This window comes from Muntiacus reevesi, chromosome 6 (genome assembly GCF_963930625.1).
Source record: "Muntiacus reevesi chromosome 6, mMunRee1.1, whole genome shotgun sequence".
Taxonomy (NCBI): domain Eukaryota; kingdom Metazoa; phylum Chordata; class Mammalia; order Artiodactyla; family Cervidae; genus Muntiacus; species Muntiacus reevesi.
Genome location: NC_089254.1, coordinates 58,844,162 through 58,871,019, shown reverse-complemented (window position 1 = coordinate 58,871,019; position 26,858 = coordinate 58,844,162). Strand labels below are relative to the sequence as shown.

Genomic DNA, 26,858 nt, shown 5'->3' with positions numbered 1-26,858 from the left:
AACCAGTCCATCCTAAAGGAAATCAGTCCTGAGTATTCATTGGAATGACTGATGCTGAAGCTGAAACTCCAATACTTTGGCCACCTAATTCGAAGAACTGACTCATTGGAAAAGACTCTGATGCTGGGAAAGATTGAAGGCAGGAGGAGAACGGGAAATGATGAGATGGCTGAATGGCATCACTGACTCGATGGACATGAGTTTGAGCAAGCTCCGGGAGTTGGTGATGGACAGGGAAGCCTGGCGTGCTACAGTCCATGAGGTCACAAAGAGTCAGACATGACTGAGGGACTGAACTGAACTGATTCATAACTAATATTTCAAAACTCTCTGGGAACATCACTGTTTGTATTTTTATTGGTAATACTGCTTAAAAGGAGCACTCCATTTTTGTTTTTACTTCTTTGACCTGAGCTGCCAAGCATTTATAAAAAGTGGTACAGGAGATCAAATAAAATAACAGAAATTCTAAAATAGTTATCAGTCTTTCTGAAAACTAACTTTGGATTTGATTAAATAATGTAATAGTCCAGTTTTAGCACTCTATCATGTTTCTGCATATATATTTAATATATTAATAAGTCCATGTTTCAGTTTGAAGAAAACAGCACTGGATTAAATGTAAAACAATTTGATATCACTACTACTAAGCTAGTCACACCAGAGAAAATCACTGCATCTTTCAAGTCAAGCAGGGTAAATTTAAGGAATATATAGAATGACAAAGATCATGATGGAAACAAGCCTTTATCTTAGCTCTGCTTTAGACTATTAGACATCTCTACTACCCCTATAGAAAGTTTGAGTCAATTTATTTTTTTTTCTACCAAAACTCACCATTCCCTATGAAATTAACATAAACATATATTTGTAAATGAACTTACATGCAAGATAATATGAAAAGATTGAAAAAGTCTTTAAAAATGCATGTTTGTTGATGAGAGGCAATTTTTAAAAATCAGTTAGTTTATTAAATTAATTAGTTCATTAGAGATTTCAGTATGATTGACAGAGGAAACGTATAACCAAAATTTATAAAGCTACCAATCTCTATGCAAAAACCAGTAAGAAAATATTTAAACTATATAAAACACAATTTGAAAATTTTCCTTAGACTGTTCACCTACATTTATTTCATTACTAAATTCAACAATGTTGTCATCTCTTAGAAATTCATTTCTCTTAATAGCAAAAGTCACTCAGTTTGCTAAAACTCAACTACATCCTCTGTAAAGTATGGATAAGAAAGCTCAATTATAAATTATAACAAAGAGCAAGGCTTTCTCCTTCTAAAATATTAAGAGTGAATGAATTCAAATGTATGTGAAACTGCTTCTTATTGTTTCTCCAATAACACAAGGTGCTTTTCTAGATCTCATACAAACATAATTGCTGATCCAAATGATACCATGTAACATGAAAATTTAAAAAAAAAGATTTGTCTTAATCATACCTTAAGTTACAATAAATATTTTTATTTAACTATAATTTTAAGTGGAAAGTAAAAATCTATAATTCTCTTTATAGGTTGAAATGTAAGAATTAAAGGAGGAAATATACATGTGAACTGCTTCAAAAAGGATTACAGAAATGTATTCTGCACTCTGACAAAGAATAAGAAATTCTTTAATTGAAAATAAATTCAATAAAAAAATCTTGCACTGTTTAAACTGTCCTCATCCACTACATAATTTTTAATCTATTTTGGCTTGGTAAGGGTTAAATCTTATAGTCATGTACTCAAGAATCAAAAACAAAGGAATTTTAGCAACAAACAGCTTCATTTTTCAAACTCTCTTTTCAAACAGTTGACTTACATTACTAGAGATCTGAGCATAATCTGATTTCTTTTCATAATTTAAAAATAGAAATAGAACTGACTAGTCAATTACAACTTATAGTTAGTATCAAATAGACTATGTTTAAGGCTTGTTCCAAGAGTTTTAATTAGAGTTAACATATAAGGTTTGGGCTTAAAACAAATGATCCTACCTCTTGACTGAGGCACCGCTGTATTAGCTACAATATTACTTTAAACACTATACAAGTGATTCCAAAATGATTCCTGACCTCCATGGGTTTGGCTACTCCTTTTCTAAGAATGGTACAGGTTTAAGGATTCAACTCTTCAGATGTCAACCATAAAAATGCTGGATGCAACAAAAAATGCAACAGCCACACAACATCATCTAGCTGTTACCTGGCAGCCCCATTGTTTAAGCAGGCCCTTAGCTTGGCACTGGCTTAATGAGGCTGGTGGGACAGCACCTTTATAAGTCAGGTAGGTTTCTTGGAGCTTCTATCTCTTTCTGTACCATGTACTGATATGCTGCCCGATTAAACCGTCAGTTACTGATACATACGTCAGTTTGAATCCGTAATACAATTCGGCTCACACAAAAATCAGTGCCTCGGTGACACAGAAGTGCTCCGAACAAGCCCTGCGTGCCTGTGAGCTCAGCCGCTCGGTCACGTTCGGCTTCTAAGGACCTTGCGCTGCAGCCTGCCAGGCCCCTCTGTGGGATTTTTCAGGTGGAGGTTGCCATTTCCTCCTCCAGGGGATCTTCCCAACCCAGGGATCAAACCCAGGTCTTCCGTGTCTCCTGTACTGCAGGCAGATTCTTTACCCACTGAGCCATCAGGGAAGCCCTTACTCTCTTAATAAAGTATTTCTATTGGTTCTATGGAAAGAAACGTTTATTTTTGTCTCTGATCTTCCAGGATATCAGCATGTCCTACCATAAAGTTTGCAAAAAACTTCTGTGAAATGAGTCAGCCTTGTTGGATAAGAAATACCTTACATCTTCAGGACTCCATCCTTTGCAGCAGTAACTCAAATCTGACCTTTCCTTACGTATTTAAACATAGAAAAAATGTCTGACAAGGTGTTATCAACTCCACCACCTTTACTATGTGGTTGTAAACCAAACTGCTCAAGGTTATCAACATGCTCAATATTCTGTACACAGTATGAAAGTATTCATCATGACACAAAAACAATATAAATATAAAATGAAACAAATGATTCCAACTGCATTAAATGGTAACCTAACAGAGAAGCAAAAATAATTTAGGTATATGTTGAGCTATTTTACTTTTGAACTCTGTACTCCTTGGCAGAATATGATCTTAGGAAACAAAGAACAGCAAAGAAATCTTAAACTTTACTTAGTAGGTTTATGGTTAGTAATCATATTAGTGTCCTAATTTTGAAATTATTTTGTATATACTACAGAATAAAGCAAATACATAAATATATTTAGATTATGGGGAGGGAGAAGATACAAACATGAAGTAGGGGAAGGCAGAGTTTATAATACTAGATGACTAGATTAGAATTAATGGAGGAATCAGTGTGAATTAATGACTTTTGCTGAAAGAAGCTAAAAGTGATTACATCCAAGCAGTAATAAGCACACCAAGCACCCTGCTATTGGTCTCTAAATACCATTTTCCACCAGCAGGATCTAAGATTCCTTGGAAAACAGCTGATTCCAAATCTAGGGACAGGAAAGTACTAAGTGATTTTGAAACAGCTTTTTGAGCAAGAGAGTAAGTGTTCAAAGAACACTGAGGGAAATAAATAAAGAACACTGGACATATCCAAAGGGCAGAGAATAGTACCAAAATACACATGCGTGCCTACACACACACACAACTTAGGAATTAATCTAACAAAAACTGCAACATATAAAACACTGCTGAAACAATTGAAGATTGACATAAATGAAGAATAGTTATGTTTACAGATGGGAAGATTTGATATATTTAGAATGCCGCTTCTCCCTAAATTGATCTAGAGATCAAGGCAATAACAAAAGTCCCAGCAGGTTGTATATCTGCTGAGGGAAGGAGGAATCATGGAAAACTGATTCTAAAATTCATATGGAAATACAAAGAACCTGGACTAACTAAAACAACACTGGAAAAAAAAAGTTAGAGACTTTTACCACCAGATATCAAACTTTTAAAGCTACAATATTTAAGATAGTGTGATACTGACTTAAAGACAAACAGCCAAACTGGAGCAGATTTGAGAGTCTAAAAACCAATCTACCGATATTCAGTCACTTGATTAATGACAAAAGCATCAATACAATTCAATTGGAAGAAGAATTGTCTTTGCAACAAACAATACTAAATTAATTTGATATTCAGATTTAGGGTGATGAAGCAGAGACAAGCAGGGACTTTCCCTGGCAGTTCAGTGGTTAAGACTTCATTTTCCAATGCAAGGGTGCAGATTCTATCCTTGGTTGGGGAACTAAGATCCCCCCTGCCTCATGGCCAAAAAGCCAAAACAGAAAACAGAAGCAATATCGTAACAAATTCAGTAAAGACTTTAAAATACGGTCAACATAAAAAAAAAAAAAAAACACACCTTGAAAAAAGAAGAAGCACTGAAGAGCAGTCAAAAGGCAGAGCCAAGTCACAATCTCATGTTGTGCTTAGCTTCCAGAAAACTGCTGAAGTTGAATCCAGTGATGGACTGATACTAAAAAGCTAAAAATTAACCTCTTCCAAATTCAATTGCTTGTAAGACCAAAGAGATCATACCTTGGAGTCAGCATCTGGGAAACTGGAGATTGAGTCACAGGGCAGAAATCTCCTTCATTCATTTGAAACTGGAGGAAATTTTAAATTAAAACTACAGCCCAGCTTAGCAAGACTCATGGTGGGATCCAAGCTCTTGGCCCTCACCCTATATACCCAACACAGGAAAAGATACTCCCTCTCGGACGGAAAAAAAAAACAAAAAACAAGCAAAACAATTATTTAGTTCAGGCTTTATCATTCTGTTATACAAAATATCTTGCATTAAATAGAAATGTATGAGACATGTAAAATCAAATATATAACCCACAATCAAAAGTAAATTCTAGTCAGAAAATTTAAATCCACAGAGAACATTAATGTTGAAATTAGCAGACAGAGAATTTAACTATAATCATTGGGTTTAAAAATTCACAGAAAAAGATGGATAAAATGGGTGAACAGATAGGAATTTTCAATAGAGAAATAGAAGCTCAGGGAAAAACTGAAATTTATAATATCTAAAATAAAAAAAAAATCACTGGATGGGCATTAAAGCAGACAATGTATCAGAATAAACTATCAATGAACTCAGGGACACGGCAAAACAATATATCCAAATAGAGACAAAGAGAAACAAACAAACAAACAAAGATGAAGAAAGTACCAAAAACCTGTGGGACAACATCAAAAGCTGAACATACATGGAATTGGAAACCTCAAAGACAGTAAGAAAGAGAATGGGGAAGACAAAATATCTGAACAAAAGATATTTGCTAAAGTTTTCTAAAAACTGATTTAAAAAATCAACCTATGGAACAAAGATATTCAGTGAAACCTAAGCAGGATACATACAAAGAAGACCACATTTAAGTTCATCACCATCAAACCAAGAGAAATCAAATACAAAAAGAAAGCTTCAAACCTCTATAGAAAACATATTACATTCAGGGAAACAACAGTGTGATAGATGACTTTTCAAACAATGGAAGCCAGAAGACAAAGAATGACATTTAAAGAGCTTAAACATAAAGCTTTCAACCCAGAATTCTTATCCAGCAAAAAAAAAAAAAAAAAAAGAAGGAAAATAAGGATGTTTTTAGAAAGGCAAAAGCTAAGAGAACTTATTGGCAGCAGATCTGCACCACAATGCTAAATAAAGTTCTTAACACTGAAGAGAAATTACACCAGATGGAAACCCAGATCTGCAGGAAGAGATGAAGAACACCACCAAAACCCAAATTGAAACATCCAGCTCTGAAAGATGACTAGGAGTTAACCAGGCATAGATTAGGAGACACAGGGAGAGGGAAATATGCAGGACACAGGAAAGAGCATGTGCAAAGGCCCTGAGACAGGAAAAGGAGCAGTCCTTTCTGCGAACTGGAGGAAGGAAGGACAGCGGGACTGAGGCAAAAAGAAAATGCCCTAGAGTGGAGAGACCCAGAAGGGGCCAGGTCATGAAAGATGTTGTGGGCTAGTTTTCTACCACATTAGAAGCTATTACTACTCTTCAAAATACATCAACGGAAGACTAGCACACACTCTGTTTTTGGACTTTTGGAGTTAAGTTTCACAAATACACACGGCACTCAATAGCCTGAATAAATAATACATCTTGCACTTACACTATCTACCAAACTAATATAAATCATGTCACTCATCTGTAGATAACCCTCCATGGCCTTTCCATCTGCTCCAAATGAACCTTACAATGACTGATAGGACTACAGAATCGGCTCTTTCCACATCCCACCTTCCACCTTTCACTGTCTGGCCTTATACCTTCCACTCTCTGCTCCTCCAAAATGGCCTCCTTGCTTCTCCCCAAACAAATCAGGAGACCCCCCCCAACCCCCCCACCTTTAGCAGAAGACTGTTCCACCTTCACATCCACAAAGGACCTTTGTTTTACTAACTGAAACATCTGCAGCCTCTACAGGTCCTGACAGGGTAGGCACTCGGTATATCCTGTTGTTTTTTCCCTATTTATTTTTTTTGAAGTATAGTTGATTTACGGTGTTGTTAATTCCTATTATACAGCAAAGTGATTTGGCTATATATGTTGTTTTAAATCAGTTGAATAAACAGAAGACCCAGAACAAATGTCCTTACCATCATTAGAAATGAAAGGGAGGAAGAGGAAAAGAGGAAAGAAAAAGTTCCTTAAATTGGCAAGAAAAAAACCTCATCATAGAAAGCTAAACAAACGTATTTCACATAAAGTAAATTTTTAACAGTCAAAAACTGGAGAAAAGTACTGCATTTAGGTTTTTTAATGTACCCATCTAAGTGCTTTTCAATTAACATGCTAAAAATCAACCAATGCTATACATCTTTTAATAAGAAAACATTTTAAAAGCCAAGCAAAATTGTTAGTTTCCATCTTAGCAAAAATTCTCAATAGGAACAAAATTAACATTTAATTAAAAAGCTGGATAAGTAAAACATCTGCATAATTTTTATTATAAAATAAAAATTTTGTATATAGCCTCAATATTACTGATCATTACTATGAGCCACTAATAGCTTCTTTATTGTGTTTTCACATTTTTTCAGATTTGAGGGTTTAAATTTTCCTTTTAAATAATTTGATTAATCATTTATGCGAAACAATTTGTAGTTCTTTTATTAAAGCAAAAATTTCCCCTTGTAAAACCATCTGAGAAAGGAATACTTCAGACAGTACATCATATAAAGAAATGGCAACCCACTCCAGCATTCTTGCCTGGGAAATGCTGTGGACAGACGAGCCTTGTGGGCGACAGTCCACAGAGCTGCGAAAGAGTTGGGCGTGACTTAGCAACTAAACAGCAACAATGAAAACAAAAATACTACCTTAGACTCGATTACAGAGCAAATTAAATAATGGAAATAGAACTTAAACGCAGGAAAACAATTCACAACTGTTTTTTCACACATAAACCACTCACTCACATGATTTAAATAACTCTTCTAAGAAAGAAGGGTACCACTTAGAAAACAGCCAGATATTCCAGTGGGACACACGCTGTAATTCTCTGGAAAAGTTCACTAAATACATGAATAGTTGCAACCAGAGTAGATGCTGGGCTCCCCCCCACACAATATAAAAACTATGTACTTTAAACAACACTTTAAAAACCAGAAGAAAACAAGAGCCTGGAAATCTTATAATCTGAAAACCAAACAAAAAGTAATAATAAAATAGTTTTCAGTTACTTGAGATCTCACAATTATTTTATCCAAAACTACAGTTTATGTTCTCAATTAATATCATTACTCAAAATGGTCACTTACATACTTTAAAGCTATAGTCATTGATATAAGTACAATTATTTACTTAACTAATTCAGGAAAACTACAGTTTTAATTCTAATCTCATTTAGTTAATCTTTTCCTAAGTAGAAAGTAAACCCTAGGTATGTTTCAATGTATCAAGTAGCTAAAAAGTGTTTAAAAAAAAAAAATCCACCAACCTGAAAAATGAACTGAGCTATCTATTTCATTGTTAAAAACTGAAAAGACTTTGCTAAGAAGATGGTCATGCTACATGAGTATCAAAATTATTAGAAAAACATACAGTCAAAAATTAACAACCCTTAATTTACACTGAGAATAACACAGTAGACCTTTCTGCTTAAGAGATGGTAATATTTAAAAAATGTGCCTTGGGTTCAAAATTTTCAATAATCTCTTTCTTCTCAGCATCTCACTGTGAACATCCAATGCTCCTTTCTTCCACTGTTAAACAATTATTTCCTATTTCTGAGGGCATTCTTACAGATTTGTGCTTCCAAACGTTTTATGGTCCACACCAAGTCACTAAGCAGCATCCACAGTCAAAAAGAGTCAAATAATTCTTTTTTTCTTTGTTCAAACTTCAGAGCAAATCAATTGATTGATGTCATATTGCAATCAATTGTGAAATAACTCTAATTTATAAAGTCACTCTAGCTTTAAATTTCTATGATTTTAAATACTACGCATGTGCTAGTTTAAGTTTCATTAGTAATACACTAAATAGTAGGAAAAATAAGTCCAACCCTGAGTCTACAATTTAGTTTTTGTATGACTACCCTCAGAGCTTTGTAACATGTATATATTCAAATATTGTAGGCAGCGTGGAAACACTTAAAAGGATTAAGTTACTTCACACAAAGCAACCTGACCTTTTATATGAGAATTCCCTTCAAAGAAAACTTTCATGAAAGAAAACTAGACACACACACATATATATATATTACTAGAAATTCATTTATAATTATAATTAATTTAGTGGAAGGATTTCATTGGCATCTTGAATTTATATTAAAATTTAACCTAAAATAAGTTACCAATGATAATATAAACAATTACACAAGTTAATAATTACTTAGTAGCAACTATGTGTCAAACATTGTTCGAGACACATTACAAATATGAACGTATTTTATCTCCCAATAATCCAATGAGATGGATAACATCGTTATGACCATTTACAAAGAGAAAACTAGGGTGGGTGAGATTAAAGGGCTTGCCCAGGTCACTCAGTCACTAAATGGCAGAGTCAAGATTTGAACACAGGTAGCCTGGATGCAGAGTCTATTCTTTTTACAATGCTATTCTCTTTAGAAAAGAACTTGGATACATGCACAAGTTTATAGACACAATAAAACATTCTGCAAAGGACACTTAAAAGTATATCAAGATTTAATATAAATGCATTAAAATAGAAACATATGCTATAGCTCCTGCATCAAAAAGCTACCCCCCACAAGAAGTTAATGGATACATGGCTAGTTTATTTTTACTACAGTTAAAACAAGAGTTTTCACAATTTTAAATTATATACAGAATTAACACAGACCCACTATTTCTTTAAGCCACTAAGAAACGTAGCAAAAGATACAATGGTTATAAAATTTAAGATAAATGCTAGTGTTAAAAATTTGAATCAAAATAAGAGTAAACATTTAAAGACTGCTACTATAGATTAAATTTAAAGAAATTAAAGAAACCTAAATGCCTATATATTTCTATATTTTATATTGGTAAAATTTTGTATTAGCAAAATGTCTCAAAATTTTAAAAAATACTTAAATGAAAATCGTATTTCTAGAAGTAAAAACCACTAAACAGTTTGAAAATATTTGTTTACTACCTACCTCTCCATGATTGAAAAAGAAGCACAACACTGTAACCAAGCCTCCTAAACGGCTGCCGCTGGAAAAGAATATAAGAAAATGTAACTCCAGTAACAGAAACCAGGTCAATCCTAATAAAACCCTGAAATAACATAGCATGATAATCTGCTAGTACTATAAAAAGTTTTAGTTTAGCCACACTAGAACTCTGTTGTTTACAAAACAGCTTATTTCCTCTAACGTATCATTAGTTTAAAAAAAAAAAAGTTTTGTTTTTTAAAAAATCATTTTCCATCCTCAAAATATACAGAAAAACAGAAACTGACAAGGAATAAAAAAATTCTTATTCATCATGTTACTGTGCACCATGCAACCTGATCTTTCTTTTTTCATTTTTTAAACTTTTTTAGTACCAACTATTTTTCTTTGCATATAATATACATTCAGGAGAAAGGATGGAAGCTAGTACAGAAAAGTGCTTTATGGTCAGAAAACTGGAAATCACCACACAATTCACAAAGTGTCTTAGCATGTTAAAGATTTAACTAATTCAGTACTTCCCAAACCCCATCTCCAAGCTACCTTTATACATGCTGACGAAACACTAGTTTATAGATTAAGTTTTACCATTCGTTTTCAAAAAATTGGAAAACATAACACAAACATCAAAATATGAGAAACTGGTTTATACTGCTAGCTAAGAAACCACAATGGTATAGCTTGACAGTCCTAACAGTTAAAGCTTCATTTGCTCAGGTAAAGATGAAATACATCCCCATTCTCCTCTGACCTTGACCAAAAGCATCTGCGCAAAGGAAAGGAAGGCTGTTTTCAAGTTTGTTTCATCATTTCTTTCATCTCTACTCTTGAGGTCTTTGAGTTCTCTTTAGCTCATGTTGCTTTCTTGTAATTCTACCCAGATATCATTCCTTCTTTCTATCCATCCAGTAATATGTGTATATCACAGAAAAGCAGCAAAGAATCAGACACAGGTGTTCTAGGCCATTATGTTTATTCTTCAGGGTGTACGAATGAGGAAACACAGAGGCGATATGTGAGATGGCAGGGATAATTCATATACCAAGAACATATACCCTCCCCAACATCCCCAGAAGGAAACAGGTAGGGCTGGGATCCCCAGCACATAGGGACAGTCAGCCTTGGCTCAAGAGGGAAGTGGAGTCTGCATGTTTAGTGGCAAGGAGTTTACAGAGTTGCTATTTTCCCCAGAGTTAGGGCACAGAGCCACTTGCTGCTCAAGAGAACAGGGAGCAGTGCTAAAGGTCTAAGGAACGTGGAGCAGGAGGTGTCTGAATACCACTTGCACTTAGGAGAGAGATAAGGAGGGAAAACAGAAGGGCTGTAGAGCCCTCTTTAAGGGATCAAAGAAGTTCAAGATCACAAATTGTCACAGAGACACTAACAGTAACGCTGTGTGATCTTTCTCCACTGGTTATTAACGTGGACCGGCACAAATGAAATACAAAGGGGCAAAGAAAAAGCATGCTGGCCAGGCAGTAGAGGAGTGATGGATTACAGAAATAAGAAAGGCAGATAAAGGAGCTAGAAAGGGTACAGGACAGGAGTTGGAAGTTGGGGTTCTCTCCTCAAGAGGCATAGCATGGCTACTTCAAAAGACCAGTAAACAGGCAAACTCCAGGCTCACTGCAAGTGATGAGACTTTAGGAAGCTTAAGAAAGCATTATGGGGACTTCCCTGGTGGTCCAGTGGTTAAGAATCTGCCTGCCAATGCAGGGGACACGGGTTTGATCCCTAACCCAGGAAGATTCCACATGCCACATGCCACTGAGCCCGCGCCCCGCAACTACTGAAACCTGCCCACCCTAGAGCCCAGGCTTTGCAGCTAGAGAGTAGCCCTGTTCACTGCAACTAGAGAAAGCCTGCGTGTGGCAATGACGCACCACTGAAAATAAACTTTTCAAGAAAAAGAATGAGTTATGGATTTAGATAATTAGATGTTTAAATATTAGGTATTAAAGAAACACATATGTTTTAACAATTTGAACATATTCTAACAAGACAAAAAGCCATAGATCTATATATTTTTAAAAAATGATTTCCTGCCAGCAACCCTCCTCCAATCCTATTCACCAAAGACAATCAGTAACAACATTTGTTATGTGTCCATCCTTCCAAATCCTTCTCTATAACCATACAAAAACATGTTTTAGTGTTATTATACTATTAACATCCCTCCAAAATGTGCCTTTCCTAATTAATCTGTTATTACTAATCCATACATTTAACCCAAAGCATTCTTTTCAACAGATGTCATACATTGCACAGTACAAACACTTTGCAATTTGTTCCGCCCTTTCCCTGTTATTGGTCATACAGATGTTTTTCAGTTCCTTGTTATAATTTTTTAAATGATAAAATAACATCTTGCACATGTAAAAAATAGTGTTTTTACTCCTATCAGATAGACCTGTGAGACTGTCAAGTCAAAGAATGCAGACTTTCCAAAACAGCCACTCCAGTCCACACCCTCACCAGTGTATGAGGGGTTGATTTCGATATAACACAGAACCCAATGTGCCCCGACCCTTTTACATTTTGCCCATAGGAAGGGTGGAGATTTTTTCTCACTGTTATTTTGATTTGTTCTTCCTGCCTATTTGTAGAAAGCATTATGTCAGTGGGTTGTTTTATTTTGCTTTATTTACTCTTCTGTGAATTGTTCTGTTCACATTCTTACCTGTTTTTCTATTGGATTTTCTGTTTTAGATTATTTATTTAAAGATTCAGTTCAGTTCAGTTCAGTCGCTCGTATCCGACTCTTTGCGACCCCATGAATCGCAGCACACCAGGCCTCCCTGTCCATCACCAACTCCCGGAGTTTACTCAAACTCATGCCCATCGAGTCGGTGATGCCATCCAGTCATTTCATCCTCTGTCATCTCCTTCTCCTCCTGCCCTCAATCCCTCCCAGCATCAGGGTCTTTTCCAATGAGTCAACTCTTCCTTCACATGAGGTGGCCAAAGAATTGGAGTTTCAGCTTCAGCATCAGTCCTTCCAATGAACACCCAGGATTGATCTCCTTTGGGATGGACTGGTTGGATCTCCTTGCAGTCCAAGGAACTCTCAAGAGCTCCAACACCACAGTTCAAAAGCATCAATTTTTCGGCACTCAGCTTTCTTCACAGTCCAACTCTCACATCCATACATGACCACTGGAAAAACCATAGCCTTGACTAGACGGACCTTTGTTGGCAAAGTAATGTCTCTGCTTTTTAATACAGGGATATACATTTTTTACTGTCATATATGTGACAAAACCTTACTCTACAATAAAAAATTTAACTTTATGTAGCTAATTTTATAGTAAAAGGTCAATATTTTTTCTTTTTTCTTTCTGCATTTCCTGGCTTGTCTGTGAAGGTCTTCCCCACCTCAAAATTTTACAACGTTCTCCTATAATAAGATTATAGTGCAGCATCTTTTATGATTACAGACAGCTTTGCTTAACCAGGCAGAGAGGCAGATTTTCTGGTATATTGTGGCTCTGCATAGACAAGACCAGAGAATAAACTTTGCTTATCTACAAGGAATGTTCTAAGTTCCAATCATTAGGAAATGATATGACTTGCAATAAATCCAAAACAGTGTTCCCAGTGTTTAACTTCCTACCCTCTGATGCTTAAAGACTATCACATAGGTCATTTTTATTTTGCTAAACAGAAAAAATGTAGCAATCAGAATATTTGAAATTAATTTTTTTTTTCCATTACAGTTGATTAGTTGCTATTTCAGCATTCCCTAGTGGTTAAAAAAAAAAAAAGTTTCTTCTGCAATATTACCACCAACTGTCAGAAAATATGAAAGCTCCTATTGTGCAAATTTTAAAGCATTCTAAGCTTGGTAAACATTTACCACAGTTATTCATACATCCCAATTAACCTTCTGGACCTTAATTTCCTTAGATATAAAATAAAAGGATAAGAACATAAAAAATCTTAAAAATATTTATCAATTCTAATGTTTAATAATCTTATAATTTTCTTCTTTCTCAAATCTTTCTGTAAAGTGGATTTAAACCAGTCATCACATTTTGGTAGGCTCTGTTAATCATTGTGGTTTTTACCTCTATATACCAAAGAATTATGAAACATGCAAAGTTCAAAATAAAGACACAAAAGTAATCATTGTTGTTTAGTCATTAAGTGGTGTCTAACTCTTTTCCGACCCTACGGACTGCAGCCCGCCAGGTTCTTCTGTCCATGCGGTTTCCCAGGCCAGACTACTGGAGTGGGTTCCCATTTCCTTCTCCAGGGGATCTTCCCGACCCAGAGATCAAACCCCCATCTCTTGCATTGCAGGCATATTCTTTACCGCTACGCCACCAGGGAAGCCTGATATTAAATTACACTTGTATAAATGCTTAAGAAAGAGAATATGAAAGATTAATTTAGAAACAAATCAATCAAGAGGATTTCAAGTCTCGAGTTTGAGAGGTAAAGCCTCAGCACCTGCCAACCCACCAGACCTGACTGAGAGCTGAGCATCCTCCTTTGAACTTTTTTATTGTTTAGTCACTAAGTTGTGCATGACTCTTTGCAACCCCATGGACTGTAGCCCGCCATGGAATTCTGTCCATGGAATTCTCCAGGCAAGAATACAGGAGTGGGTTGCCATTTCCTCCTCCAGGGGATCTTCCTGATCCAGGGATGGAACCCACTACTACTGTTTGGCAGGCGGGTTCTTTACCACTGAGCCACCAGGGAAGCCCTCTCTTAGGGGCAGGGATATTTTGAACATTAAGAAAAGAGAAAATAAAAGGTGCGAAAGAGAATGAGAATCAGGAGGGCTGAGAAAAGTTCTCAGCTTGGTCCTGCCAGTCTGTTATAAACAAATAATCAATGCCTTTAATTTAACTCTTTGTCTGCTAGGACCAAGAAAAAGTTTTATTTACAGGATTGTGAACTTCTTGATACATCACTGCAACTGTTGCAGTGCCAAATACCGGGAGCCTCTCCTAAGAAGGAGATTCAAAAGGTATCTTTAGAGTAAATGAAAACATGAAAAGTCTTCAATGAGAACACTGCTGGCATTCATTTTGGGGAACAGTGTGGTTAAACATACATTTCCTGTCACTGGTACTGGGACCTCCACTCCATGATGCACAACTTCCTCCCCAGCAGCTCAGCCTCTGCCCAGAGGCTTCCTCCCCTCCTGCCTTGAAACCTCTCTCTGCTGGGAAAGGCACTCTGTCAGGCTCCTACATGGCTCCAGGCCCAGAGGTGAGGCCAGCAGTCTCCTCTATTGTCATCTTCATTAAACCCGGCTCATCAGAGCTCATTTCTCTCACATGCTCTCCTCAGAGCTGTCATCTCCCAACAGTCTAGCTCATTCACAGCTTTCTCCCACCTCAAAGGCACACCGAGTTTCTTAACCCTCGGCCGAGCACCACTGGAGAATATTATACCAATTGCAGACCTGTGCTGTCCTAAAATCATAAAACAAAATTTTTAAAACCTGTCCATCACAAATCCTCATGAACTATGCCTCCCAAATATCTCGGAGACCGTCCGTTTCTCTCCATCCCACCCCCACTAAACTAGCTCCGGCCACCACCCCCTTCCCCATGGGCAGCTGCAACACCTTCCTGCATAGCTTCATCAGGCTGTGCATCCATGCTCACTCCTCCTACAGTATATTCTCCACATTATGCCATCATTACAAATAAATGAATACAACGACACTAACTATTCACTCAATCCTTCACTGGCATTCCATTGTTCTCCGGAGGAAATTCAAACACCTAAACATGTCGAGGATGCTGTGTGGGATCTGGTTGTGCATATACCTCCAGATCCCTTTCACTATTCTTCCTTCTACCCCAAAACCTGTGCTCCAGTAGCACTGTACTTGTTATAGTCCCTCAAATGAAATCACAACGACTGCAGTGAGTAAAATAGCCTGGTGGGGAACAGGACTGATGGCAGAAGAAGAGATTTCAGGAAGAGAGATGCCTAAGAGAGAATACCATGGTATCCTAGTAAGAGTGATGCTGGGGGATCCCACAGAGAGAGAGCGAGAGAGAATGTAAGACTGTCCCAGGGAGACAGAATGCTGGGGGGGAGAAAGAAGTACAGGGATGCCAGAGATATTCTGAAGAAAGAAACCAATGGGATTTTGTGACTACTTGGATGTCAGAGGTAACAAAAGGGGATAGTTATGGATATCTTCTCAGGCTCAGACTTGGGCAACAAACAGTGTGGTTAGTGTCATTTGCTGAGATAATGACACAAGAGGAGGCAGATTTTGTAGAAAAGACACCAATATTTTCAACTAATAACTTTCATCAATTTATGCATGATGAAGAGAAATACTTATCTTTTAAATATTCATATACAACTGTTATACCAAATGATTAAAGATGTGCTAGCCCATCAAGCTAATAGAACATAAAAAAAAACAAAAACAAAAAAAACATGGAACTGGAGAAGTTTGAGCTGATACAATTCACAGTCTATTTAAGACACATCTTTAACCAAAAATCCAGCCTGTGTAAACAGTAAATGCTGATTCATTAATGAAGAACAAAAAACGTCAAGTAAAAGTAAAATTAGCAGAAAGGATAAGAAATTCAACTTTTCCTTAAAACAGGTGAAGGGATAGGGAGGAGTAAAAACTTGATATAAAAACTTAGTTCTGCCACAGAGCCTAAAAAGAAAAAAAAAAAAAAACTACTGCATCACTTCATAGGTGACTTGGGTTGGGTCATTAGAAGGACATGTAGGAAAATTGGTTATATCAACTCTGACTATTCACTTCAGGACAGAAAAAAAAGTGAAAGTCGCTCAGTTGTGTCCAACTCTTTGTGACCCCATAGACTATACAGTCCATAATTCTCCAGGCCAGGATACTGGAGTGGGTAGCCATTCCCTTCTCAGGGGTATCTTCCCAACCCAGGGATTGATTCCAGGTCTCCCACACTGCAGGCGAATTCTTTACCAGCCAAGCTACCAGGGAAGAAAGGAGGGCATTAAGCAAAATTAAAAGGGAGGTCTGACTACAGACTAATCTTCCAGGTCCTCAAAGTGTTTGGAACCTATTTAGAAATAAATAAAGTTGTTCAAAAAAAAAAAAAAATTCTAGTATCAAGGAAGCCACTAAGAATCTCCAATGGCCAAGGAAGATAACAGAAGAACAAAAAACCAGAAGAGGATTTTCTTTGCACTCTGTGACTGGTTGGTTCCTCACGTGAAAGAAAAGGCATTTTCTGATGAGTAGCTATGATCTACTAAAGAATGGCCAGGCTTTTCTCACAATACAAACTGAAGGAGGATCTGCAGGTGAGAGACAATGGAAAAAAACAAAATAAAATTTCAAGCTCAGAACTCTTTAGAAGAGCTGGAAATTTCATAGAAATTACAGTAAAACATAAAATGTAAAATAAGGGAGGGGAGAAAAAAACATAAAATTTTATTTCAATCCAAGAGTCCCCTATCCAAACAATAGGATTTTGAGGAAAAGAGACAATGGAGAAGAGAAAGTCATCAAAGAAATAATATAGAAAGTTTCCCCCAGAAGAATGCACATGTGCAGAGGAACAAAGCCTTTAGAGTATCTGATATAAAGAATGAAACAAAATCTACTACATCATGACCTTTATTTAAGACGTGGAAAAAAGAATCCAAAAGCTGCCAGAGAGAAAAAATGAACCAGGTACAAACGGAACTGATGTCAGAACAGCACCTAACTTTCGAAAAACCATAGTGAATCTTAGAAGACAGTGGAACAAAGTCTGAAGAAAACTAAAGTACTGAGTTGGCCAAAAAGTTTATTCAGGTTTTTTAGGAAAAACCCAAATGAACTTTTCTAAAGCCAGTCAAACTAATGACCAGTATAGTGTGGAACCAAAAGACACAAGGTTCCGGGAGAGAGGCCCCAAGGTCTAGGAGTGGGAGAACTGAAATGGTAAATTTTATATATTTGGCAACAGATAAATTGTTTTACAGTTTACTTGTGGTTTATAATTAATCGGTATACAAAAAGTGAAGGAAAACAAAATAACAGATGACTCTTAATTACAAGAAAAAAATGTTTCCACGTAAACAATTATTTACCCTACCAGACTCAGGGCTTCCCAGGAGGGACAGCAGTAAAGAATCTGCCTGCCAATGTAAGAGACACAAGAGAGGCAGGTTTGATCCCTGGGTGCGGAAGATCCCCTGGAGGAGGAAATGGCATCCCACTCCAGTATTCTTGCCTGGAAAATTCCATGGACAGAAGAGCCTGGCGGGCTGCACTCCACGGGGTCACAAAGTCAGACACCACTCAGTGGGCCAAGCACAGAGCCGAGCACGTAACTAAGCAGCGTGCGATATTTATATAGTCATAACAATATAAATATGGACTACTCTCTGAGAGTGATTCCTCTGGACAAAGAAATGGAACGGCGATGGGGACAGACAGGGCAAGGGACTGGTGCTTCATTTCATCACAAAAGCCAACACAGAAAATAACGACAATTAACTTTAAAAATCACACTAATAAGTCTCATACCCAGCTGTAGAATAGAATAAAAAAAAATAGCTCAATAAACTTATTTGGGAACTTGCTGATTTTCACTGGACAAAGAACTCTAAGTAAAACAATCATAAAAATGTCCCAGGTAACATGAAAACAGACATTCTTATTCATTACCAAAAGAAATAAAACACTACATCTTATTATTTTTTAAGAGAGGATAGTGGGTACTATAGTAGATAATCACAGAGATGCACGAAACATAAAATAAGGGGTTTCATATAGCCCTAAAAGTAAAGTTCAGTAAAAGTATTTTCCATGGAGAACAACAAACAAAAGCCCAGGGAGACAGCAGGGTCTGGAGAGGTAACAGGCAGCACAGGTGGCCTCAGAATCAGCTTTACTCACTGCTCACTGTTTTCTCGGAGGAGGCAATGGCCTCCCACTCCAGGACTCTTGCCTGGAAAATCCCATGAACGGAGGAGCCTGGTAGGCTGCAGTCCATGGGTCATGAAGAGTCGGACATGACTGAGCGACTTCACTTTCACTCTTCACTTTCATGCATTGGAGAAGGAAATGGCAACCCACTCCAGTGTTCTTGCCTGGAGAATCCCAGGGATGGGGGAGCCTGGTGGGCTGCCGTCTACGGGGCTGCGCAGAGTCAGACACGACTGAAGTGACTTAGGAGCAGCAGCAGCACTGTTTTCTACAGAAGATATGCTCAGATGATGCTTAATCTAGAATAGAAAGCCAAATGCTGAAAGAGCCTCAAAACCAAAAAGAAGTATTTTCTGGGCACCCTGGAGAACACTGAATGGAAAAGGGCTCAAAGATTCTATAACATGATCTAAAAATCATACTCAAAATTAGGTGCTATAATGATTCTATTTTTTGTCTTATGAATTGTAGGGAAAGGATTTTTATCCATCCTTCAGCTACAGTTTCTATACCTCTCTACAGAAACTCTAAAGATGGTGGCAGCCATAATCATAATCAGTGAGAGAGTAAAGAAAAAATTAAGCAGAAAGTGCTGGGCACAGCACTTCTCTGTGAAAACCCTGAAAGGCTTCATGTCATTATTGTACCATCCTTAGACTAAAACCAGACAAAAGAGTGGCTTGGCCTGGCTGCCAGATAATCTCCACAGAAGGGGCTGGAGGTACAGGTGGATGGGACCACATTCTTGCCATGGTGAGGCCAGATTGCAGTAGAGCAAGGAATAGGAGCTTTAAAGATTAGACTGGGGGTGACAAGGACACCCAAGCAGTAGTTCAGTCAAAGAATCTTGTTTCCATTTTGTCCTCTGAGAGGAAAATGAAGAGATGTTCCTTGGCAGAAGGGAAGGAATCAAGAAAAAGACAGACCAAAGGATAGGGACAAATAATGAATAAATACTTCGTACAAGTAGGGATGAACTCAATAAAACCAATAGGGGGATGATGAGCCCTAAAACAAAAACACATCTTCTAAGGGACATCCCTCTTTCAGGGCTAACTCTGTCCTATATTAGGTTTCCACTGATAGAAATATTCAAGGTTTGTTTTGAATTCCTCTAAACTTCAAAGGAAAGCAAAATGATTAAAGCCAACAAACTTGTGAAACAGATGTACTTCTGGAGCACATACACACACAGCCAGACAGACACCTCTATCAGAGAAGTAACAGAGACAGAAGACAGTCCAGTAGGAGTGAAAAGGAGAGTGAGAGGATACGGACAGGCTAGGCCTCCTTGGGTAAAAGGCCTTTCAAATCCCCAGTTTCAGTTTTTATTAAGCCCAAATAGTTGGTTTCCTGTTCCCTAATTCCACAAGATCTCTGTATCCCAGGACCACATCCCTTTTTCATTTAACTAGTCAGAGTATCTCTGGTGAGCTATTTAGAAAAAAGAAAAAAGAAATCCTGTTTAGAAACTCTCTTATTATTTGTATACCTCTTTTATATCAATAAAATTTATGATAAATTTTATTTAATATGTATTTTTTCCAGAGAGCTGCCTGTTAAACATTTACCAGCACACCATAACTTCAGGGTGAATAAATAGTTATATACCATCCAAACTATTCTTACTTAACAATCTCAATTTCTAGAATAATACTAACATCAAACAACAAAGAAGAAAAGGATTAATATTACTTGCATGACATCTGCCCTTCAAGTCCAACAAGAAAAGCTTTTGGCATTTATCAATAAGAGAATTCCATCTCGCAGGAATGAATGAGTTTCTCCAAGAAGCAATGAGGACTTTCCTAACTGCTTGCTAACTACTCTCACATGTTTCAATCTCTCTGCAGAACAGAGACATGTGGGGTCTTGAGAAACTGGCACCTACAAACTGTTAGTCTGCAGCTGAGAAATATCAGATTATCTTATGAAATACATAACTGTAACTATGACTTAACAACACAGCTTGTAGAAAATAATTAACAATAGGTATTTTGAAGAAATAGTAAAATACTGAGAATTCCAGACAAAAAGGTATATTATGAACAGGTCGTGTTTGCAAAAACATCTTACTTCATCTCCTCAAGTCAGAGCTTGGCAGCCCAGCTCCATTTCACCGCTTGTTTATGTTTTCTGTTTCCCCTTCCGTTTCCATTTCTGGTGAAATGAACTGGCTTACTTGACCTCAGAAAACTTATATATGTATTATTTTAAAACAAATATACTTCTGGATTTAAAAACATCCTACTCAATTTGTCCATAAATTTCTAATCTGCTCAAGAAATTTCAACTTTCATTTCCCAATAGAAACATCGTGTTTATAAAAAGATTCTAAATTCAATTGAAAATATCCTCCTCTTTATTCTTAACCCACATGTTAAGAAGTCTGCAGCTTTATCCCACTTTATAAAATTAGAAGGGTGACAAACCTAACAATCAAGGAAGGAAACATTAAGAACTATCTAGTAAATTGAGACTTCTAAAAAATATTCATGTCAAGAACATTTAAAAATGCAATGAAAAAACAATCATAGAAAAAGGGATAGAAGACTTGATTCATCGTAACGTAAATCAAGGCTCCCTACTAGAATATAATTTACACACCTGGGCCCCCAGGGTGCAGTGTAACTGTCAAGAGAATAAAAGTGACTCCACAATGCTCAGTTGGGGATGGCTGAGGCTTGGAAGATTCTAGATTTTAGGATGTGTTTGGACAGGACCAAAGAGATTATGCAGGGAAATGAAAATAAGTGACACTAGTGTGGTCTCTTTACCCAAGCACAGCTCCAGAGGGTAGGCCACCAGGTACAAGAGTCAGACAACACCAAAGGGGCCAGCTGGGCTCACAGCAGTTAAATGGGTGCGGCTGAAGCAGGACCCAGCACTCAGCTGGGAGAAGAACCAGAGACAGTTATTTGGAAAGACCCAAATCCTCTTAAGGTAAAGTCACTCCCTCCTGCTACCCCAAGCAGTGAGTGGTCTACAGATTTTTTTTTTTTTAGCCTAAAACTACAGTAAGAAATAAGACTTTATACCACAACTCAGCACACATACATGTATATACATATATACAATAAGTAACAAACAGAAGTTTCTCTAAATGACACCTATTTTATAAAGTATGGTATGCGTTATTATTTATATTTGTATTCTTTTTTCACCTAAGTAGGAATTGCTGGTCCCAACTCACTAAACTGATCTTAAAATCCCCTACGAGGTAACACCCTCCTGTTTGACAGACTACTGAATTGGTCACTGGTTGACTTTGGGGTGAGGTGGGTGTCAAAGGTCACATGAGTTCATAGCTCAGCTTTGAATCTTGTCCCTCTATTGGTCACAATGCTGATTTCCTGCACTTGCTTTGGAAGAAGTTTCCAACCAGTCTGGCATTAAGGTCAATCATCAACCAGCCCAACTCTTTGCTCCAATCTGATCTTCCACAATGCCTCCTCAGTCATTTGTATCCCACGAAACCTGATCTGCTTTCTACCCACTCCCTATCCCAACATGTCCACCTTTGCTTCTCCCCGGGGTTCTTTTCTCCTCCACCTATCCAAAATGCTCTGATCCTCCAAGACAGAGCTAGATCGACTGCTCCACACAGAACAAATTTCTCCTGCCTCCAGAACTGAAAGCACTTTATCCTTGTTGTCTATCTTCGACTGACACACGCCCACCCTGCTGCCATCTCCAACCTCACCCCACCACCAGGCTCTCAGAACCCAAACGTGCAGTCTCAAAAAGAGACAGCTTAGTACGCACTTCAGGTGCAGACTGAACAAATGAACATGGAGGGAGAATACTGCTCTCTGCAGACTAAAAACTCTCTGGCCAGGGCCCAAAGCACCAAAAATCCCTCAACCAAAACCAGAGTCTCATATTCACTGCAGCCGATATTGTGTCTTCAACCTCTGAAATAATTGTTATAGTAAGCATTATAAGAAAATGATACTGCATGCTTACTTTTAATGTTTAGAAATTCTTCTTTCAATTAAAAAAACAGCAGAACTATAGGTTAGCAACTTAGTAAGAATGTCATGTTCCATGTTTTAACTTCTCTTAAACTCTGATTTCCCAAATGCAATAAAGACAGCTGGGTACTACTCAGCAAAATGAATAGATCCCCCCAAACTCATCTAACTTTGGCTTCTCATGAGACAAAGCACCCTGGCTTTGCTTTCCTTCAGACGTCAGCTTCCTCTCCTGCTTACCAGATAATTCTGTTAAATTAGTTCTGTGTATCTTGTTTCAAAAACAAAATTCTTCACATCATCTTTTAATCACAAATTTTCATTTTGGTCTCCCCTAATTACATAATTCAAAGAAATTACTTAGAGCAAAGTCAGAAATATTAGCATCAAAGTATCTTATATCTTTATGCAAATATATCTAATAGCTTCCTCATTTGACAAATATTTATCAAGTAACTGGTATATACTCAGACACTGAGCTAGGATGCAAGAGATCTTTGAGGTACTAAACTGAAAATGCCACACTTCCAAAGCAAAGAAGACAACAGGATAATAGCAGATTCACATGCGTTAACCCAAATTGAAAATTACATACATACGCTATACTCCTGGACCTCAAAGAATCAGGAAGAAGTGAAAAAAGAAAATTCTAAAGATACTCTGAAGCTAAAATAATTCAAACAAGTAGTAGTAGGAATGGTCAAAAAAAGGAGAAATAGAGACACAAAACTCAGAAAATATGCTAATCTTTTAGTTTTAGAAATGTTGTTCAACTATGAAGTAAATGAAGTCAGTTATTAAATATCTGTATAGACTATATTTCTATTTAACATTATCAGAATAGTCACTAACACCATTTGACAATAAATGGTCCTTTCCCTTATGTTCCCAATATTTTATGTAACCAATATACACTGCTTATGTACAAAAGCCCATGAATATTTAATATTTATCAAATATCCCCACCCTGCTCTACTTAGGCCTTTAAAATTATTTTAAATGTGGCTCACTATGCCAATGGTGAAATCATTCAAATGGGAAATAATTTTGTATCTACTAACAGATATATTAGAAATGACACTGTCATAAAACTGAACTATAAGTCAATCATTATTTCACTGTTCTTACTATTCTAGTATACAGTATAAACCATACATATTAAAAATGAATAGTCTTACCTTAAATATGTGCCATATATGAAGAACAATGCCATCATTAGTCCATTTAAAATAAAAATTACAGCAACATAAAAGCAAGCAGGATCTCCCAATCCTTTAAAAATTAAAAAAAAAAAAACAACACTTTAACTATAGATTACTTTATGTGTCTGACAATTCACATTAACATGTGACTATTTTGAAAATGGTTGCCAGATACATTAAATGGTTGCCTTGGTTCCCATATGAACACATGACACTAGTGTGGAACATAGGTAAGACCAGAGAAATAGCTGTAGTGGTTATAAAACAGGGCTGCAAATGCATGGATACTCCTCCTGTAGAGGTCTGGGGTCTGTGCCCCTGCTTTTAGTCTGGCTGGGCTTGTGACTGCTTCAGCAGACCATGGCAGAAGCCATATGGAAAAGGACATGCAGTATCCAACTTGGAGCCCTGAGCTACCACATGAGAAGCCTAACTACCCTGAGATACTATGCTATACAAAAGCAGAAGATGCATGAAAAGGGCACTTATAGGTGTTCCAGTGAGAGTCAGCTGGGCTCAGCTTTGCAGGTACCCCAGTAAAGCAGCCAGAATGTAAGTGAAGTAGCTCCAAGTTAATTCCAGTGTTCCCAGCCACTTGAGTCTAGCAGAGTCCTCTGACATCGCAGAAACAAACCAACCATGCTATACCCTGCTCAAATTCCCTACTAGCAGAAACCATAAACATAATAAAATTGTTGTTTACACCACTAAGTTTGCTGTAAATTTATTATACTGCAACAGACAACAGGACAGTATCACAGAAACTCGCCTTCACAGCTTTCAATCGGGCTGAGTCCTTCTCCTCTGGTAACCGTCCAACATATCTTGGTTTGAATACCAATCAAATCCATTATTTTGGTATAAATCCTGTACCAGCTGGCTAAGATTACCTAATTGAAAAAGAGAAGGAGACATTATAAGAAAAAAGTATCCTCAACAGTTTCCTTACTAGAATATTTTTGAGATATTTTGATAATTGACAAATTTTCCCTTCCTGTACCATCCCCATCTGGGTCTCTTTAAATCTAGTAAAAGGAGCTTCACAGTCCCCTATGTAGATTCTTCACTGGTCAGTCTTCCCCTGTTCACCCATGGCTAAGAATAAAATATAACAAAAAATATACAAATCTGTAATCTTCAAAAGCTATAAAATTCAACTAAGGGACATCAAACAAGAGTTGAACAAACAGAAAGATATTCTATCTTCCTGAACAGATTTAATTTTTCAAGATGTGAATTCTTCCTCAAATTAATTCATAAACATAAAACAAAGCTAAGCAAAACCTCAAGTGTCTACTGAGATGTGTTACATGGAAAAATGACAAAGTGGAGATAACTGAAGAAAACGTCCTAACAAATAAAATGTGCTACTTATATAATCAAAATAGTGTGACGCTGGCACAAGAATAGTCAGACAGATCAAAGTAACCAAGGCAGCGGCAGTGGAGTGCCACAGGTCTGTCTTCAGGGCTGAGGCACTCTCCCTGAGCAGCTGGGAGGGCTGGTGGCTGACAGCCCTCAGCTGGGTCTCTCTCTGGGAGCCACCCTCTGCAGTAGAGGGTAAATTCACTGAAGGTCACCCTCCCCAAGGGTAACTGCAGCCATAACTAGTCAACGGGGGGGGGGGATATAAAGGCCAGAGGTCCTTGCTTCAGGCAGGACAACTCTGTAGGGTCTTCCCAGTTCCAGAGCGTCCCCAGAGGTGGGCTGAGGCCTCTGCTGTGACTGTATCATCGCTCAAGTCCTCTGCCTGCCTCCTCCTAATTCCGTCATCCCCCTTCAGATATTGCCCCCAAGGGAGTTCCCCTATATACTTCAGGTACAGATCTCCATCTTAAAGCCTATTTCCCAAGACCTCAACCTCAGGTGACACTGAACAGAAAGTCCCAAAGTAGTTGAAAGCGGATGTGTATAATTTTGGAAATAATAAAAGAAGCAGACAGAAAATGGACCACTCACCCAACTGTTAGGTTACACAGAAAACCATTTTGCAAAAATAAAAGGTTAGATTCTTGTCCCAAAACTGAGTATTCAAGAAAAATTAAAAATGTAAATCTCAAAAACATAACAATTAAGAATGAAGTTTTTTAACATATATGAACGAATAAAAAACATAAATCTGAAAGATTCATAGACGTGATAGCTCTGAAGAGAAAAAATACATTCACATCATACTGTACCAAGCTAAAGTGCAAACAAAAAGCTGGAGAAAATGTCGTATCCATATAGTACAGTATTAACCTCCTACATATAATGAGTTCTTAAAAGCGTCAATAAAAATATAGACAAAGGGCATGAATAAGCAATTATTTTCAAAAGTGAAAATGCATTTAATACAAAGCACTGAAAATATACATGTACATACACAAATATATAGCAATGAACAAAACACATCATGTGATCTTAATTTTTTTAGCCATTAAATTAGCAAGGATGCAGAGAAACAAGCATTTTCAAAAACACTGCCCGTGGTAATTTTCATTAATAAATCCTATCTAGAAAGCATTTTGGCAACATGTACCAAAATCATTAAACCCTATATTCTGTTAAACTAAACAGTTCCACATCCACAAATGTATGGTTTAAAAAAAATACGTATATGTGTATCCCCATCCACAAATTTAGAGTTTAAAAAAACATATGGATATGTGTAAAGATTTTGCCTCAAGAATGTTTATTGCAGCTTAAGGTATTTTAAAAGTTGAAAACAACCGAAATTTTCATAAAGGATGAACTAAATAAACAATGGCAGATTGCATTACAGCCATAAAAAATGATGCTGTTGAAAAAAGATGATTTAGGAAGATGGTTTTAAATATTCTTAAAAGACAAAAAGCACTTATAAAAAAAAGTGTTGTGTGATCCCATTGCTGGAAAAGTAAATGCAGACATGCATAGAAAGTACTCAGTAAGCACTTTGGTGGTTATTTATTGGTCTCCATCTCCTCCATAATTAAGCAGGCTAACTCAGTTCATCTGGAAATTAGACTCCTTTTACTCAATGGGAAATGACCAAGAGCCCTGATTAGTGCTGATACTGAGCCCAAGCTTGAGATCTCACAGCACTGAGGCAGCCATGGCCCTGATGCATCAGCCAACACACGTAGCA

The 26,858-nt window shown here is 37.2% G+C and overlaps 1 protein-coding gene across 2 annotated transcripts in view; it reads right to left on the bottom strand.

The window, feature by feature from the left end:
• The window catches only part of DPY19L1 (dpy-19 like C-mannosyltransferase 1), a 95,320-nt gene that overhangs the window by 47,481 nt on the left and 20,981 nt on the right, over positions 1 to 26,858 (bottom strand). For both annotated transcript variants that reach the window (XM_065939101.1, XM_065939102.1), the window contains exons 5-7: positions 24,519 to 24,639; positions 23,726 to 23,819; positions 9,660 to 9,717 (exon numbers count right to left, since the gene is read on the bottom strand). In XM_065939101.1, coding sequence (XP_065795173.1) covers positions 9,660 to 9,717; positions 23,726 to 23,819; positions 24,519 to 24,639 — 273 coding nt within the window. The remainder of the gene's footprint in view (positions 1 to 9,659; positions 9,718 to 23,725; positions 23,820 to 24,518; positions 24,640 to 26,858) is intronic.